The sequence below is a fragment of the Procambarus clarkii genome, chromosome 64, assembly GCF_040958095.1.
Source record: "Procambarus clarkii isolate CNS0578487 chromosome 64, FALCON_Pclarkii_2.0, whole genome shotgun sequence".
Classification (NCBI taxonomy): domain Eukaryota; kingdom Metazoa; phylum Arthropoda; class Malacostraca; order Decapoda; family Cambaridae; genus Procambarus; species Procambarus clarkii.
The window spans coordinates 11,247,498-11,266,181 of NC_091213.1; the positions used below are offsets into that span (position 1 = coordinate 11,247,498).

General features: G+C 42.0%; 1 protein-coding gene across 1 annotated transcript in view; it reads right to left on the minus strand.

Annotated features, from left to right (window-relative positions):
• LOC123768990 (uncharacterized) overlaps positions 1 to 18,684 on the minus strand; it is a 221,510-nt gene that overhangs the window by 14,298 nt on the left and 188,528 nt on the right. Inside the window, exon 4 of the mRNA XM_045759915.2 lies at positions 2,259 to 2,504. Coding sequence (XP_045615871.1) covers positions 2,259 to 2,504 — 246 coding nt within the window. The remainder of the gene's footprint in view (positions 1 to 2,258; positions 2,505 to 18,684) is intronic.

The window sequence follows — 18,684 nt, forward strand, 5'->3', positions numbered from 1 at the left end:
ACGTAGACATCTGGCGGGCGTGACTCTGAACAGCACTTGTGGCGGTCGGGTGTTTCTTAATTCTTGTGTTGATATTCTGAGAGGCTAATGGTTTTGATGTTGTATTAATGGTATTTAATGGTGCAAAATAATTGAATGAATTACGTTAAAAGTGAAACTACTTATTATATTTTCATATCCCTCCCATCATTAACAATACTGAAGAGAAGTATAGATAGATATCTGGAGGAGTATTTGTCTTATGCCTTTGTTGACAGTCCACTTGATCCAAAACAGCCTTCGTGTCTAACATTTAACAGCGCATTTTCAAATGAAGCTATGAAGCTATCAAGACCTGTAGGGTATTTAAAAAGAAAGCATCCTGACGAAATAGGCAAACCCATTGATTATTTAAAAACAATGGAAAACTCAGGTGTTAGATGGACCACGTAACTTTTACATGTCAAAATGGATGCCACGGGTAAGCGTAAAGTTCCAGTTAGGCAGCAGATAGGTGTCTCTTGGATCCTTCCCTTTAAGGGGGTGTTGGTGGGTCAGTAGGTAGAGCGGCTGGCAACTGTGTGGTCGGTGGTTCGAGGCTAAGAGTGTCCAGGTGAATGAAATACACACACACACACACACACACACACACACACACACACACACACACACACACACACACACACACACACACACACACACATATATATATATGACAATGTCAGACCACGGAGGAAAATGAAACAGGAATTTCCTTAAGTACTTTCGTATATTAAATACATCTTCAGAATCATTCCTTCTGAAGATGTATTTAATATACGAAAGTACTTAAGGAAATTCCTGTTTCATTTTCCTCCGTGGTCTGACATTGTCACATTCTTAATCACGTGTTTATTTTCGTGATATACACTCATATATATATATATATATATAATATATATATATATATATATATATATATGAAATTATTTCGTTTACATATAGTTATTTAAGGAACAACTTAAATTATCTCTTGAAGAAATCGTCCGACTCATTGAAATATATCTTGTTTTATATATTTTTTCTCGTTCTCCATTTTACGGCAGGAAGTTGGCCGATGGTCCCAGCAGCCATGTTTGGCTCAGTATTATTGCCTGAGTGAGCTTGCATTTACCTCGTAGTTCCCTCTCCCAATTTTCTATTTCTTTTTTCAGTTTTCCTCTCGGAAGGAATTACAACACCTTATAAAATACATCGAAAGACACTTTACCCTCCCGGAATTGATTTCCGGACAGGAATCTATTGAATCCAGGGATATTTATGCTCGTAGATCGCCATTCTGATCTGTCTTTCTGTTCTCCAGTACGATCGTGCTATTAGGAAAAGTTTGAGAAGCGCCTCATAACTTGCGCCCAAAACGGTTTAATAGTTACGTAATGACCCGAGGTTGTCGGGCCATGAAAATGGGATGCGACAGGAATTTGGAGGTAACGGCAAAGACTTTTAATGAATTTTTAACTTCCGGGACATTTTTCGTGAAAAAATAGAAGTGTGCGTATCAACGGAGGGAAGTACTAGGACAGGTGTAATGAAGTGTGTGTGTATGTGTGTGTGTGTGTGTGTGTGTGTGTGTGTGTGTGTGTGTGTGTGTGTGTACTCCCCTAGTTGTGCTTTGCGGGGGTTGAGCTTTGGCTCTTTGGTCCGTGTGTGAGCGTGAATGGTAGGGATGATGTGAGTGTGTGACCTGGAAAGTTGGAAAATATTATTTTGGTGATTGGCGGTAGAGGAGATAGGGATGGCAGGAGGCTCGATGGAATGGTGAGACGTGCGGTGGAAAAGACAGAAGAGATGGCGTGCATGACAGGAAAGGAGGATGGTATTGGTCAGGGTGTTTTAGAAATGGTTGGAGAGGGTTGCATAGATTATAAGGCGTATTGGCTAAGGCAGTATAGTGGATGTGATTGTCGTAGAAGTTGGTAAGGATTGTTAGGCATTGTGTGTATGGGGAAGGATGTGTAGTTGTGTGTGTATGGGGAAGGATGTGTAGTATAAAAACGTATGACGAGATTGTGAAACAGAAGATGGGGTTAAGGGTGGCTGAAAAATATAATGGGTAAAACCCTGCTAGAGTATGGTAGAGATGGGAGTGAAAATGGAGAGAGGTGACAGAAGTTAATGATAGAGAGTTGTGAAAGGTGATGTGTGTATATTTATATACATACACACCACCTCCAATTCTCTGCAATTTGAAAATAAATCTATAAATCTTCTTATTTATTTTTAATTCTACAACTACTTACCATCAGCAGCAGCAACGTTGAAATGTCCGACGTGAAACTCGGAGAAGGTTATCTGAATGATATCTCCGTGGGTCCTGCCGATAGCGTTGAAGGTGAGGATGCATTTGAAGGCTTCCGACGACAAGCCACCCATCAGGAGGTGCGGGCGTGAGGGCGCCTGTGGCAGCCCTGCACGGGAGGTCGGGGGCGCCGGCACCTCCAGTAAGTATGTGTGGTCAGCGTAGCCATAGAACGTGCGGTTACACACTGGCGTGAGAGGCAGAGAAGGCGTTAGTGAGTGTGTGAGAAAGAGAGACAGAGAGAGAGTGAAAGAGAGAAATGTGATATGAAAGAATTGAAGAGTGAGAAGAGAGTGAGATGTAACATGGGGAGAAATATAGAGTAACTTACTGTATTAAAAAGGATTTCAAGACAATATTCCCCCAAAATTGGAAGCTTCGAGCCTTTTTTCATACTAATATACAAATACACAAACCGATAATACAAACAGAAGTTTATGGGTGGGAATGGCTGGTCTTGGGCCTCCAGGGCACCCTAACCCCAACTTGATTGAACTTAAAAGGAAAACTTTGCAGGGCATTTTACTAGGAAAACTGCCAGAGTACCTTCAAGCACATGAATTCAATTATATTAAATTTCTCAAAGTTAATATATAGATATATTTAACATCTTAATGTTAAATCGTGAGGCATAACAAGATGCTATATTTGTATAGTATTCTGCCATGCCTATATTAATGTTATGACATGGAAGTGTACAGAACATTTTTTTAACTGTTAGATTGTTAAAAAATCCCCTAAATATGCTTATTCTCTATTGCTAGAGTTCGTGCTTCGAAACTCTAAATTAGTTATTACATAATCATTTAGGAAATTAATTCTAACATCTGAAATCGTTGTCAACAAACTTTAAAAATCTAAAGCCTTTTTTCTAAGTCCTAAAAATTAAATTGCTAAAATTATAATCACTTTCTCCATATGTTTGTCTTCGAAAGAGCTCTGAAAAATCTTGAAATAACTTCAATTTGAAATTGGTAAAAGTTTGTATGCAATGTCTAGGGGAAATAGACTTGACTACTGGGGTAGAAAAGTGGAAATGGACTCTACTGTTCTATGCAAATGAATGTTTGGTTGTGTCTGTGAGCCATCTGCCTCTGTTGGTAAAACAGACGGTAACGGAGAGACATCCAGACAAACAGAATTAGACAGCACGAAAGACAGGGAAAAAGTACGACAGAAATACAAAAATATAGACAAGGAGAGAAAGACAGATTGGACTGACAGAAAACAACATAAAAATTAACACAATAACAGAAAGACAGACTGACGGGACAACAAACAGGCAGAAAGAATAAATAATACGAGTACAATAAAGACATTACAATGAACAAATTTATGGTTGAAAACATAGCACAAATAAGCCAATAGTGCTTGAAACATAGTGTGGCTCGGTTTAGTATTTTGTCTCACTACTTTAGATACGTTCGTTGACAAAAGCCCCAAATAATAATATTAATAATAATAATTATTAATAGTAATAATAATAATAATATTTTTTATTTAAAAATATACAAAAGTAGAACCATGATACAGTGATTGCTTCTTTGTTATATAAAGGTATTTATTAAAGCCACTCGCGCGCCAAGTATTTCGAGCATTACTTGAATCGTGAATACTTTCCTGGAAGATCTAATCTGTGAACTGCAATGTATTCACGTAGCTGTACTCCCTAGTTGCATTTGTGGGAATGAGCCACGGCTCTTGGGACCTTCATCCTAACTCTTAATCAACTGGTGTATAGTTTCCAGAGACTATTGGGATATGACATATCTACATTTAAAGGTGGTTTTAATAGCTTGGAATTTTGTTTCTGGGCAGTTAGGCGCTCTGCTTTGGATTATTAGGAACTTTGCTTTGGATCTTTAAGCAGTAACTTTCCTACGACATTCCCTAGACAAAATAAATTGAGATGATTCATGAATGTTTTTGCTTTCTCTCTCGTTTTGTACACTCCTCTGCAATCATTTAAAGATCTATGTAAACTTGGAAGAGGACTGCAAGAGAGCCTGCAAATATGCAAACACGTCTTTTGAAGAGGAATAGGGACTTAAACACCTTGATCTTAGGATCTTGATAACACATGTCTAAAAGGTGTTTATCTATTTTTCCTTTTGCGGTGTTACAAGTAGACTAACGGGAATTTAAAAGTAGAGGGGTGTAACACGGGTTAGGTTCCTCTCACTTTACTTCCTTCTTTCTACTCCCTCTACCCGTATTCTTACTTATAATCCCCCTGTCCTAGTACTTCCCGTAAGAGGGGTTTCTCGTTCCCAGATATAAATACGTTATTATTTACTACTGACGTTGTATACAGAACAATACTGACACATCGGGCGGTTTCAACACTCATTAATTCGAATTTTCGTCAGAATCCGAGATTTTCACCTCAAATGGACTCTGACAAAATTACAACACGATTTTCTCGAAAAATAACTAAATTCGGCAAAAATGTAATTATCACTGTTTAATGTTTTACGAACAGAATTACGTCCCTTGCGCGCACTAGAGAGTAATACTGGCCCCAGAATATACACAAAACATGAAAATTAGAATTTCCGCCAAAAAGTCAGATTCTAGCCCAAGCTGGACTTAGAAAATTTTCCACCTACGTTTCTACTGAAAACAGAATTCTAAGTCTACAAACACAATTTTACCGTCTTACTGGTAAAAACTAGAAAATATCACACGCATCGACTGGGGAATCCTAATGACGCCCAGCACATACACGTGACCCACGAATACAAATTAATTACAGTTAACGACTTTCCGACATCGACTTAGCCGAAAACTTATCCCAAAATACTTAGAAATATTCCGCGGACAAATAACATTTACACGCAACTTACTATCCCTTAAACTCCTTCACTTATCTATCGTGACCGACATATAGCCCTAAGTCCAGAGGATTAACAACGCCTCTGACTTAGACTAATAGAACAGGGAATAGCAAAAAAATGTACGCACTTAGCCTAATATGCAAGAAAACGCTAAACACTTTGATAAAAAAAAAATTTTTAACCGGGGATTGAATTTAGGGAAAAAAAATTAATCTAGAACAACGCAAATAAACGGAAATTACTTTATAAATTTAAGTATACTTAATTAAAGAAATGCACTCGACTTAATCTTATAATTGTTCCTACCGGCTCGCCGTACCACACCTAGCCTAGGGGCCACACCCTCTAGGTTCCAACAGAGCGACACGCAGCTTTCAGCAACAATTATGACTAGGGACGACTCAACCTCCACTAAGTGTGCGATCACTTAGTTGTTGAATCGCTGCTAGGTAGTTTACTAGTCCGTCCCTCGGAGGCCGCAACGCCCTTCACGGATTACGTTTTTCCTTAGCGTTTTGGGTCGTCTAATAACGCCCTCGGACTATCTATTGGCGTCCCACAGATATATCCGCCCCCGACAGCCCTCAAGGAACTGCTGTTGAGAGTATGGCGGCTCCCAACACCTCTGAATTAATTGCAATGGGTCGAGTATGGTACCCAGTCCAATCAACTCGGAGCGGTCTCCTTTTCAATAAATCTAATTTTAACAGCCTAATCTTACTAACTAAGCCTTAATCATATCAGCCCGCATGACCCAAGATTCGCCAATCCCCACTCAAACGCACTTGTGGGGCGCACTGCTAATCCTGGCCCGCGGCTGTCCCCTTAGCATCCGCGCACGTGTTCGAACGGCTAGACGCGTGAGCCTTTCAACAATTTCAAACAAAATTGTTGAAACCACCGCTGTGCACCATTGTAACACGGGTTTGGGTTTCTCTCTCTTTACTTCCTTCTTTCTACTCCCTCTACCCGTATTCTTACTTTTATTTCTAAACCAAGGGACTCCAAAACTTTTAACGAAGCCAACTCCACGCCACGTGGTCCTAAGACGATTGACCGACTTAGGATTCTACACCCAGTATGACGTGACCTAAGCTCTGAACAAAACCCTAGAGTCACCTCTGCTGCCACCACCAGACCAGTAATACAAGAGCAATGATCGAGGTCTGGATCGATCACGCTAATTAATCAACCTAGGGGCTTGATCCCCACTATAAACGATGACCTTGAGTGTGGAATAAATTACACGGTAATGATAATTCCGATTCGATGTTAGAATCGGCGCCCAATGCAACTCTGCCTCGTGTGGACCACGTGACCAGGACAAGTATACACATAAAACACATGGAAACAATAAAATGCAAATTAATAACAAATTTAATTTATTAAACGAAAACTAAAACAAAATCTAAATATGTTCACTCCCTATCAATTTAACACTCCCTACTTGACCTGAGTGGCAAATGAGACTATTTCTATACTTAACAATAGCAACTATACCTTGGGCGACCACAGCTCTAGGTGTTGGGTGGTCTTGGGGAGAGGTAAGATGTTTGACCTCTCCCAGCTGCTCCCGTATCCACACTGATTTTTCCCTTGTCTCGTCTCCCCCAGACAGAACATTGTATCCTTGCGCCTAGTCAAAGTTCTACCCAGTTACTAGCAAGGTTTAAGTTATAACAATTAAACTCGGTTGTACTTAATTGATCCAGACTAGTTGAATTATTTTACTGAAATAAATTACACAAGCCTCTAACGGCAGAGCTGTTCCCGATCACAAAAATGGTTATTAAAACTGAGAAATATTAGACCTGTCAACCCCTGATGACCTATGACCGCCGGTCACTCCGCTTTAAAAGTTAGATCTGATTCGTGACGTCACTGATGGTGACTTAAACTCAATAATTAGAATACTCTTGATATTGTATCCAGTACTATTATACAATACAATTTTAATGCAAAATGAATAAAGGCTAATTTCTCTAAATTACTGAATACTATAGGATGATTTATTATACGCAGCTATGAACAAAGCGTTGGTTATTTCCACCGCGAATTCCCCTGGGGGTCAGGTCACCATGCGGCTCAGCTTCCCATTCTCTTTTGTCGATAAACCACTCTGGATAATTCTTACAACAGCCTAGTTTGTTACAACCCCCCCGCACAAGCACTTAGTAAACCTTGTTAATTTGTTAAAATTCACGAGGTTTAGTATCCAAACCCACAATTCAACTCATGCCACAAACAAAAGCTAACCTAACTAATAAAATTTGACAAATAATAGTCCAACATCATAATGAACATGTTCATATTTCATAAATTTCTCAGCTGTCAACTGACAGCAATCCTCTAATATCAGGAAACATACATCCTATCCTTACTGACATAGCTAAATAACATGTCCCTACTCTACCATCAAAAACTAGCTATTAAACTCTCTTGGCTCTTCACTAGCCAAGTCCATGTGTCCTCTAGAGCCGGCCACACCGTGCTCAAACAAACATTAAAGTTATATCATCAGACTGAACTTTCAGTCATCCGGGAGCGTACTACGGAACTATCAAACTCACATCCGTGTACTAACCACTCCCCATCAATGTCAACCTTGACATGTTAAGGAACACACCTAACGTTTATTACATATATCTAAAAATAAAAATTCCTATACTATATCACAGGTTTCAGCTGACTGCACAGCCAAGTGTTCTCACTCACTAGAAGTGTCAATGTTTATATTGGTCCGCCTCTCCTGTGTTCAAACATTCTGAAAAAAATAGCACAACATAATTTTCCATAACCGTTTGTTCTGGGCTGAGACAATTACACAGGGGCTTCGATTTTGATTACTGACCAATTCATAGAGTAAAATTCATATATTATACCAGAATTATTATTTTAAAGCTGTTTTTCAACATTTATAAAGTATTGATTCTAAATCTGTTTTTCAACATTTAAACAAAAGTGTCCAGATGTTCTTTACACAGATGTTCAGAGCCAACTTTGTTGTTTTGTATCAATTGTTCATATCGAGTAAACGAGAAAAAAATCGATGCTGCTGGATGCTGAATGTAGTCGCTGACGATGACGATGTCGATCTTGCTTCTTCCCATGTGTAGACATCAATACCTGGTCCTCTTGTACTCCCATCCGGTACTCTTGAATGACGACAGAGTGTAGTAGAGCGGAGTGCCAAGTGACAGCTGTAGAATACTGTTACTTCGGCCATTAATCTTGCTCTCGACAGTCCACACGCCTTCGTATCAATCACAGTTCACACGGTAGTCTTGATGTTAAACTTGTCGCAGATGACCTCAGCAGAGCAGAACTGGATGTACCAACGGTGTCTCTTAGCAGGAGTGGTGTCAGAAGGTCGTAGAGGCGGGTTGCTTGTTTGCAGAACAGGTGAATCTCGTCTTCCATCATTGCTCACGTCATCTCAGGCGTTTCTTGATGTCACCCGGTTACTAGGCCGTAAACACCAACTGTGTATACCCTCGTACCGCCGACTTTAGGCCAAAGGAGACAATTTTGCGACCTTCTATTGGCGAGTCCCGGTACTCTGTAGGGAAACCGTGCCTTCCACCTGTGACCGCCTTACTTCCGCTTTCTTGTTACTTCAGATGACGTAATCATTAATCTTCCGGCGAAATTCTTGAGTACTGCTACGTGCTTTCCATTTCTTGACCTCTCCTCCAACACTGCTGGAATGGCTGCAGTCTTGATGACGCAGCAGGTGGGTAGTGGTGATCTCGAGACAGCTACCCCGGCGTTGTATGGCACCTCCGGTGACTGCTATAATGTGGACAGCTCGCTGGCCCTGACAACCTCGTTAGTGACGTGAGGCGTCGGCCGGGTGACTCTTGGACAGTCACTCATCCCCAAAGTAACTGATGTATGGGTTACTGGGTCTGGTGGGGGGAGGGCTTTGTGTAACGTGCCTCCCCCCTCGGTCTTTACAGACAAGGGTTCACGTGTGGCTGGAACAACTGGGTCGGTGTACCAATCAGACCTGGGAACAGACAGACACAACACAGCGGAAGCATAGATATACTCTGGGTTTGGTGGAGGTGGAACCCCAGAGCACGGTAAAAGTTGCTACCCGAGTCAAGTATAGACATAGTACATCTCATTGCCTTTACAGGAAAATCTAATCAATACTAAATTATACTAACTAAGGAAGTTACTTTACTGTACAGCGCGAGATCTCGTCACCATAGGGTGGTGAGACTGCACCTGACTACTGATGAGCGATGACAGAGGGTCATCCTCATCTTCTGACTCGTCGGTGAAGCCATGAGTCAGCACTGCTGAGTCAGGAACTAGACCCGCTGAAGGCAGTTCTAATTCCTCTCTAGCATGATAATGTTTCAATTTATTCACGTGAATTGTCCTTTCCACCTGGTCCTCGAACACTCCTTTTATAACAAGATTAACCGGCCCCGCCCTTTTAATTACTCTATAGGGTCCTCGCCACCTCGGAGCTAGTTTCCTGCTCTGATTGGCGGGCGCAGCCTCATTCACTCTCAATACGAGGCTTCCTTCCTTCAACTCAAGAGGGCGCACTTTCTTGTCATAAAAATGAGCATACCGAGTCCGTGCCTTCTTGGACGCTTCAGCTGCAATATTCCATGCATTTCTCATTTTACCAAGGACCTCTGAAGGATAGTCCTCCCCGTATGCAACATTATGTCTGTTAAGCAGACCTGAGGGGAAATTGCATGAATTACCAGTAAACAAATGAAGTGGTTGGGTGTTAATTGATTGGTGGATGGCAGTATTCAAGGCGAACTGAACATAGGGTAGGTGTTCATCCCAGGTGTTTGCATCATGTTCAGCAAGGATTGCAAGCATATCCTTGACTGAACGATTAGTCCGTTCCGTCATTCCGTTTGCTTGTGGGTGGTAGGCCGTTGTAAAAGCCGAAGTTGTCTCTAAAATCTTACAAACTTCTCTAAATATATTCCCATTGAATTCTTGACCCCGGTCAGAGACTAAAACTTTAGGAGGTCCGAATACAGTAACGAACCTACGCAAGAACGCATCTGCAACCGTACGAGAATCCTTCTGAGGTAATGCAACTAGTGTAGTGTATCTAGACAGATGGTCAACTAGCACCAACACGTATCTGTTACCCGCGTGACTGTGGTGTAAATCAATCAGATCGGCCCCCACACGATCTAACGGTTCACAAATTTCAGGGAATTCCTGAAGTGGGGCTTGTACCTTAAGGGTACCTTTCCTCCTCTGGCAACGAGGGCACGACTTCACGAAATTGATTACCTCAGAAAGTAATCCTGGAAAATAAAATAGAGACTTTGCTTTTAAGAGTGTTTTAAAGATCCCCGGATGCCCTGCAATTTTTGAAGCATGTGCAAGCTTTAACGCTGATGACCGCAACGCGTCCGGAATAACTAGCTGAAATACTGCCCTATCATTCTGGCTATTAACATAATACAGGACGCCCTGTTTCATCTCAAAATCATGTATAGGTAAATTCTTTTTCTTTTTGGGGTATTTTCCTCCCTCTAAATACTCAATAATCTCTTTCCATCTAGGCTCGCTCATCTGGTATTCTCTCATTTTATCTGATGGAATGGTTTCAATGTTTTCATTAATCTGTACTGCCGCTATATTTCTACTTAGCGTATCTGGCACAACATGTGCTGGACCAGGCTTGTACAAGATCTGGAATGAGTGGGCCGAAAGTTCGTGAGACCAGCGTGACATTCGTGGGCATTTTGTTCGCTTCTTAAATATGTGTGTTAACGCTCGATGGTCTGTGTAGATTACAAAATGGCGCTGAAATAGGTAAGGCTCGAAATACCTAACTGATTCTACTACTGCCAGTGCCTCCCGATCCGTAGCTGAATAACGAACTTCAGGTCCTTTGACCTTCCTACTGAAATAGGCTACTGGATGGGGTAAATTATCTGCGTCTCGCTGAATTAAGCACCCGCCAATAGCAATACCGCTGGCGTCAGTGTGCACTTCCCACTCTTTCTCAAAATCAGGAATAGCCAATACCGGTGTCGTGATTAGTTGGTCTTTCAGTTTGCGATAGGCCTCGTCATGTTCTGATTTCCACACAAACTTCGCATTTTTCTTTGTCAGATCAGTCAGGGGTGCTGAAATGCCAGCGAAACCTTCAATGTGACGACGAAAATATCCGGCCGCCCCCAAAAACCTACGCACGTCCTTTGCTGTCCTTGGAATAGGCATGTCAGCAATGGCGCGGCAAGAATCTGGGTCAGGTCGGATACCGTCTGGGCACACCTGGAACCCCAGAAATTTGAATTTCTGAGCCGCCAAGGTGCACTTCTGAACATTCAGCCTGAAACCTGCCTGATCTAACAATTTCAAAGTCTCAGTCAAGTCCTGTAGGTGTTCCTCAAACGTCCTGGAATATATCACAACATCATCCAGGTACGCTAAAGAATGCCTACCCAGTACCGGACTAAGGATAAAGTTGATGGCCCTCTGAAACGACGAAGGCGCTGTCTTCAAACCAAACGGCATCCTACGGAATTGATAAGTGTGCCTACCATCCGAGAATGCTGTTTTTTCCCTATCCTGTTCTGCCACCGGAATCGCCCAATACGCCGATTTTGCGTCAAGAGTTGAGAAATACTTAGCAGCACCAAATTGATCTATTATCTCCTGTATTCGGGGCAACGGATACACATCACCCTTAGTTAATTCGTTCACCTTCCGGTAGTCAACACAGAAACGATAACTACCGTCCGGTTTCCGAACTAGCACAACAGGAGAGAGCCACGGTGACGTACTAGGCTCTATCACGCCCTGTCTCAACATTTTCTGGCACTCCTCCCTGATAATGTTCTTTGCCTGTTCCGGCAACCTCCACTGTCTTGTGTACACAGGCAAATGGTCACCAGTTGGAATGGTGTGCTCGATCTTATCAAGGAGACCAATCTGGTCATCCTCTGTCGCAAACAATTTCGGGAATTTTCGTAAAACTCCTCTCAGTGCCTTCCTATCCGCCTGTGCAACATGTTGCAAATCAAGTGCTGAAATTAATTTTTCCACTTCTACATTCTGTGCAACATTTCTCGTCTGGTATTGTACTTTGGATGGAGTTTTAGTGTTCAACATATTCAGTGCACTACATTGTGCAGTGACGGCTGGCGTCTCAGCTGACTCATGGTGAAAGATTTCTGTGTCCTCCACCATGGTTCCCTGAGATACCCTATCACCTGCCCTGAAGCGAAAAGTCTTATGTGAAAGATTGACAACTGGAATGAGTGCACCTTTATCGAGCACTACAACTAAGTGATGAGGAATTAATAAACTATCACATCTCCCAGCCACCTGAAGGGTGGTACCTGGTTGTATGTGACGTCCCACGGCTACTTTAATAAATTTAACAGAATGTGGTGGGCAACTCTGTTTGGTCAATGCATGCAAGGCGCATGACCTCTTAACTGTGTCTGGAAGAGACTTAAAAATCAATTTTGGATAGTGCGCATTATATTTCAGCTTCCTCTTAATTGAAGCTACAACTGGGGGATGGTCGATCATCTCCACTGGGTAGGAAGTCTGTCCCAACTGCAACCTGCAGTTCCTAGCCCCTTTTTGAGCAGACAAGGAATAATTAAATCGCGACAGAAAATCAGTTCCCATTAAGATGTGACCAGGAAAATCAAGGCTCTCTACGATCGTACATGTGTGAGGCTGCAATTCCCCATCAATCTCAAAATTAACTGTACCTTGACCTACGATCTCAATCTTTTCCCCATTGACTGCTGTTAATGTCTTTGCGCAACGTTGAAGACGTGCATACTTAAAATTGCTGAAGGCTGACTTTTTAATTACTGTTGCCTGGCTTCCTGTATCAACAAAAGCTGTCAATCTCACACCTTCCACTTTCACCTCAAAAGTAGGCCTACCATCACTAGGAGCCTGCTTTCATGCTTTCGTAGGAGTGACTTCGCAATCCCTCTGTATATGCCCGCGCTTCCAGCAGGAGTAACACCTCCGCGGATCTCTGTTGGTACCCCGCGCAGGGTGGCTCGAACTTGCAGCTGAGGGCTGCTTCCCGCCTGATGAACCCGCGCCACAGTTCCTCGGCTTGGCTCCCTCGCCTTTACTTAACGCCTCTACGTATGGCGACAACTGAGTGCCCGGCGTCTCCGTGCGCATCTGCCTGTCTAAGGCTGTGGCGGCCTGGGGTTGGGGTTGAGGTATGGTGTGGGTGGCCTCGGGTTGGGGTGTGGATTGAGGTTGGGGTTGAGGTATGGTGTGGGTGACCTCAGGCTGGGGTGTGGATGGAGGTTGGGGTTGAGGTATGGTGTGGGTGGCCTCGGGCTGGGGTGTGGATTGGGGTTGGGGTGGGTATGGGGTGGCCTGGGGCTGGAATGGGTATGGGTATGGGTATGGGGTGGCCTGGGGTTGGAATGGGTATGGGTATGGGGTGGCCTGGGGTTGGTATGGGTATGGGGTGGCCTGGGGTTGGTATGGGTATGGGGTGGCCTGGGGTTGGTATGGGTATGGGGTGGCCTGGGGTTGGTATGGGTATGGAGTGGCCTGGGGTTGGGGGAAGGGTTGGTATGGGAACTGAGGATGGGGTTGGTATGGGAATTGAGGATGGGGTTGGTGTTGTTGTAGTGACGGATGAGGTGTACCTAGGTGGTCCCCAGTGGTGTCGGAAGAGGTGCTGTCCTCTACACTTCCACTTCCACTCCCACTGGTCCCCACTGACTGGTCATTATCTGGGTTAAACATTTTCTGTGATTCCTGGTGTGCCACGTCTCTTCTAAACTACCCTTTAGTACACCCTCGACCCGGACTCACTACAACCGTGATCTTACACAAATAATAAAAAAAAAAAATCGCAACTCTATTCTAAGAGAAAACTACTAAATTCCCAAAATAGGAAATACACCGATTTATCGAGAGAATCGCTGAAGTGAATCCAATGAGTGTCTGCCCCGCACTCGTGTCTGCCCGTGAAATATCCCGCAGTTCTATTGCTGAAACCTAAGTCCTTTACGTTAAAAAAATTAAAGAATCTAATTTATATAAAACAATTTAAATGATAACGCAACTAACGCGCAGCACTCGTGATGGATTAATAAAGAATATTTACTGTACTCGAATGCTAAGCGCGCTTGAAGTGAGCAGCGTGGCCACTGATGACTGATGGAGCGGGACCAGCTGCGCTGAAAAAAAACTAAGTCCCGCGCTTTTTCGCTTAAACGCTGAAAAATCAAAATTTTTGTTCTGAAGGAAAATAACTAGTTTTACGTTAATAAACCGCTCTAGTGATTAATATAGACACCCAGGACCTATATATGCTTACCAAAAATTGAATTTTTATCAAAAAACTGCGTTTTTACTCAATTGCTGGACTCTGCCAATTTTTCTGACTCCGAGGGAAAAATATCCTATCACCCCAAATATCACAAAACTCCTTTAATTCACAAAAATTTGGGTTTCTCGTTCCCAGATATAAATACGTTATTATTTACTACTGACGTTGTATACAGAACAATACTGACACATCGGGCGGTTTCAACACTCATTAATTCGAATTTTCGTCAGAATCCGAGATTTTCACCTCAAATGGACTCTGACAAAATTACAACACGATTTTCTCGAAAAATAACTAAATTCGGCAAAAATGTAATTATCACTGTTTAATGTTTTACGAACAGAATTACGTCCCTTGCGCGCACTAGAGAGTAATACTGGCCCCAGAATATACACAAAACATGAAAATTAGAATTTCCGCCAAAAAGTCAGATTCTAGCCCAAGCTGGACTTAGAAAATTTTCCACCTACGTTTCTACTGAAAACAGAATTCTAAGTCTACAAACACAATTTTACCGTCTTACTGGTAAAAACTAGAAAATATCACACGCATCGACTGGGGAATCCTAATGACGCCCAGCACATACACGTGACCCACGAATACAAATTAATTACAGTTAACGACTTTCCGACATCGACTTAGCCGAAAACTTATCCCAAAATACTTAGAAATATTCCGCGGACAAATAACATTTACACGCAACTTACTATCCCTTAAACTCCTTCACTTATCTATCGTGACCGACATATAGCCCTAAGTCCAGAGGATTAACAACGCCTCTGACTTAGACTAATAGAACAGGGAATAGCAAAAAAATGTACGCACTTAGCCTAATATGCAAGAAAACGCTAAACACTTTGATAAAAAAAAAATTTTTAACCGGGGATTGAATTTAGGGAAAAAAAATTAATCTAGAACAACGCAAATAAACGGAAATTACTTTATAAATTTAAGTATACTTAATTAAAGAAATGCACTCGACTTAATCTTATAATTGTTCCTACCGGCTCGCCGTACCACACCTAGCCTAGGGGCCACACCCTCTAGGTTCCAACAGAGCGACACGCAGCTTTCAGCAACAATTATGACTAGGGACGACTCAACCTCCACTAAGTGTGCGATCACTTAGTTGTTGAATCGCTGCTAGGTAGTTTACTAGTCCGTCCCTCGGAGGCCGCAACGCCCTTCACGGATTACGTTTTTCCTTAGCGTTTTGGGTCGTCTAATAACGCCCTCGGACTATCTATTGGCGTCCCACAGATATATCCGCCCCCGACAGCCCTCAAGGAACTGCTGTTGAGAGTATGGCGGCTCCCAACACCTCTGAATTAATTGCAATGGGTCGAGTATGGTACCCAGTCCAATCAACTCGGAGCGGTCTCCTTTTCAATAAATCTAATTTTAACAGCCTAATCTTACTAACTAAGCCTTAATCATATCAGCCCGCATGACCCAAGATTCGCCAATCCCCACTCAAACGCACTTGTGGGGCGCACTGCTAATCCTGGCCCGCGGCTGTCCCCTTAGCATCCGCGCACGTGTTCGAACGGCTAGACGCGTGAGCCTTTCAACAATTTCAAACAAAATTGTTGAAACCACCGCTGTGCACCATTGTAACACGGGTTTGGGTTTCTCTCTCTTTACTTCCTTCTTTCTACTCCCTCTACCCGTATTCTTACTTTTATTTCTAAACCAAGGGACTCCAAAACTTTTAACGAAGCCAACTCCACGCCACGTGGTCCTAAGACGATTGACCGACTTAGGATTCTACACCCAGTATGACGTGACCTAAGCTCTGAACAAAACCCTAGAGTCACCTCTGCTGCCACCACCAGACCAGTAATACAAGAGCAATGATCGAGGTCTGGATCGATCACGCTAATTAATCAACCTAGGGGCTTGATCCCCACTATAAACGATGACCTTGAGTGTGGAATAAATTACACGGTAATGATAATTCCGATTCGATGTTAGAATCGGCGCCCAATGCAACTCTGCCTCGTGTGGACCACGTGACCAGGACAAGTATACACATAAAACACATGGAAACAATAAAATGCAAATTAATAACAAATTTAATTTATTAAACGAAAACTAAAACAAAATCTAAATATGTTCACTCCCTATCAATTTAACACTCCCTACTTGACCTGAGTGGCAAATGAGACTATTTCTATACTTAACAATAGCAACTATACCTTGGGCGACCACAGCTCTAGGTGTTGGGTGGTCTTGGGGAGAGGTAAGATGTTTGACCTCTCCCAGCTGCTCCCGTATCCACACTGATTTTTCCCTTGTCTCGTCTCCCCCAGACAGAACATTGTATCCTTGCGCCTAGTCAAAGTTCTACCCAGTTACTAGCAAGGTTTAAGTTATAACAATTAAACTCGGTTGTACTTAATTGATCCAGACTAGTTGAATTATTTTACTGAAATAAATTACACAAGCCTCTAACGGCAGAGCTGTTCCCGATCACAAAAATGGTTATTAAAACTGAGAAATATTAGACCTGTCAACCCCTGATGACCTATGACCGCCGGTCACTCCGCTTTAAAAGTTAGATCTGATTCGTGACGTCACTGATGGTGACTTAAACTCAATAATTAGAATACTCTTGATATTGTATCCAGTACTATTATACAATACAATTTTAATGCAAAATGAATAAAGGCTAATTTCTCTAAATTACTGAATACTATAGGATGATTTATTATACGCAGCTATGAACAAAGCGTTGGTTATTTCCACCGCGAATTCCCCTGGGGGTCAGGTCACCATGCGGCTCAGCTTCCCATTCTCTTTTGTCGATAAACCACTCTGGATAATTCTTACAACAGCCTAGTTTGTTACAGGGGGAGCATTGGGTAAAGCAGTTTAGCTTAGTAACTGGCACGGAAAGGGAAGAAACAGGACGATAAGCTTTCATAGCACCGGTTCCACCAGATTCATCAAATGCTAGTATTTGTTACTCTTTTCTTTTTGTTTATTATGCACCACCGAACTTTACTGCCAACCGACCCACCTGTACACTGTTTTTAAATCCTCGTGACAGCAATAAAACACACTTTTCTTAGTATTGGTTTTATATGGCTTCTTGTATTGTCTTTGAAGATCTTGTTCTTTGAAGATCTTGTGGAGATGGTGCTATTTTCTGGCAACTCTATGGTCTTGACTTTTCATTACTACAGTTCTAAACTATTACTCTATCAAGTTTTGATCATCATATTTAAATTTGTACAAAGTTTTGAGGGAATATGCGGAATCCGGAATGTAAGATTTTGGAAAGTAAGATTTAACATTTTTGTATTAGCATCTCCTAGCTGAGTAATATACCAGTTTTCGCTCTGTAACGCGTTGAACAAATCCTGCCAATATCCATGATCTCAGAGCCAGGTGGTGCATGATTCTGCATTGTCTATTGCAGTTTTTCTGATCCCAGTGTCAGGAGGGTGTGAGATGTTACACAGTCTCTGGTATTCTTGATTTTAATGTTGGTTTGAACTCTTCAAATGTTCGAGGAACAAGCTTAACCGAAAGGATGATTTCGACGTAGTTTTCTGCGAAGTCTTTGATCACCGGGTCGAGTGTATTTTCTAATAGAATAGCAGTGCTTACGTGAGTTGTTAGACCAATGGACTCAAAGAGTTTTTAAAATTATGGTGTTACCTAATTATAGTTCATGTTTGGTAAAAAGATGCAGTGCTAACATTACTTTTGACATAGAAGTTAATTTTGAAGCCCATGTAATCAAATTTGATAACTGCATTTGCATTAAGTGATAAAATGCGCTAAAAAGGTGATTCATGTGCCTTCGTCAATTATCGAAGGAGGGGTCAACTTTAATACATACTGGGTAGTGATACCTGCCTTTGCTGCTCCTGTCGTGTTCATAAACCAGAACACAACATCTGCATCAATGATTGTCCATTTTTCCTGTGTTATGAAAGTGTCCTGAGACTCATCCAGAGTTAATTGGGACCGAGTCATAATGTCTGGTCTCGAGAATTAGCTCTTCATCAGCTTTATTGGCTATTATGAAGCTATTATGTTCATTTTTATTTATAACGATAATGGTTAACGATAATTATAATTAATGATAGCGAAAAAGATATCGAAAAACAAAGAAAATATAACCGAAATAATATTAACCCTGAATTAAGACATCTCAAACAAAATCTACAACACGAGCAACAATAACG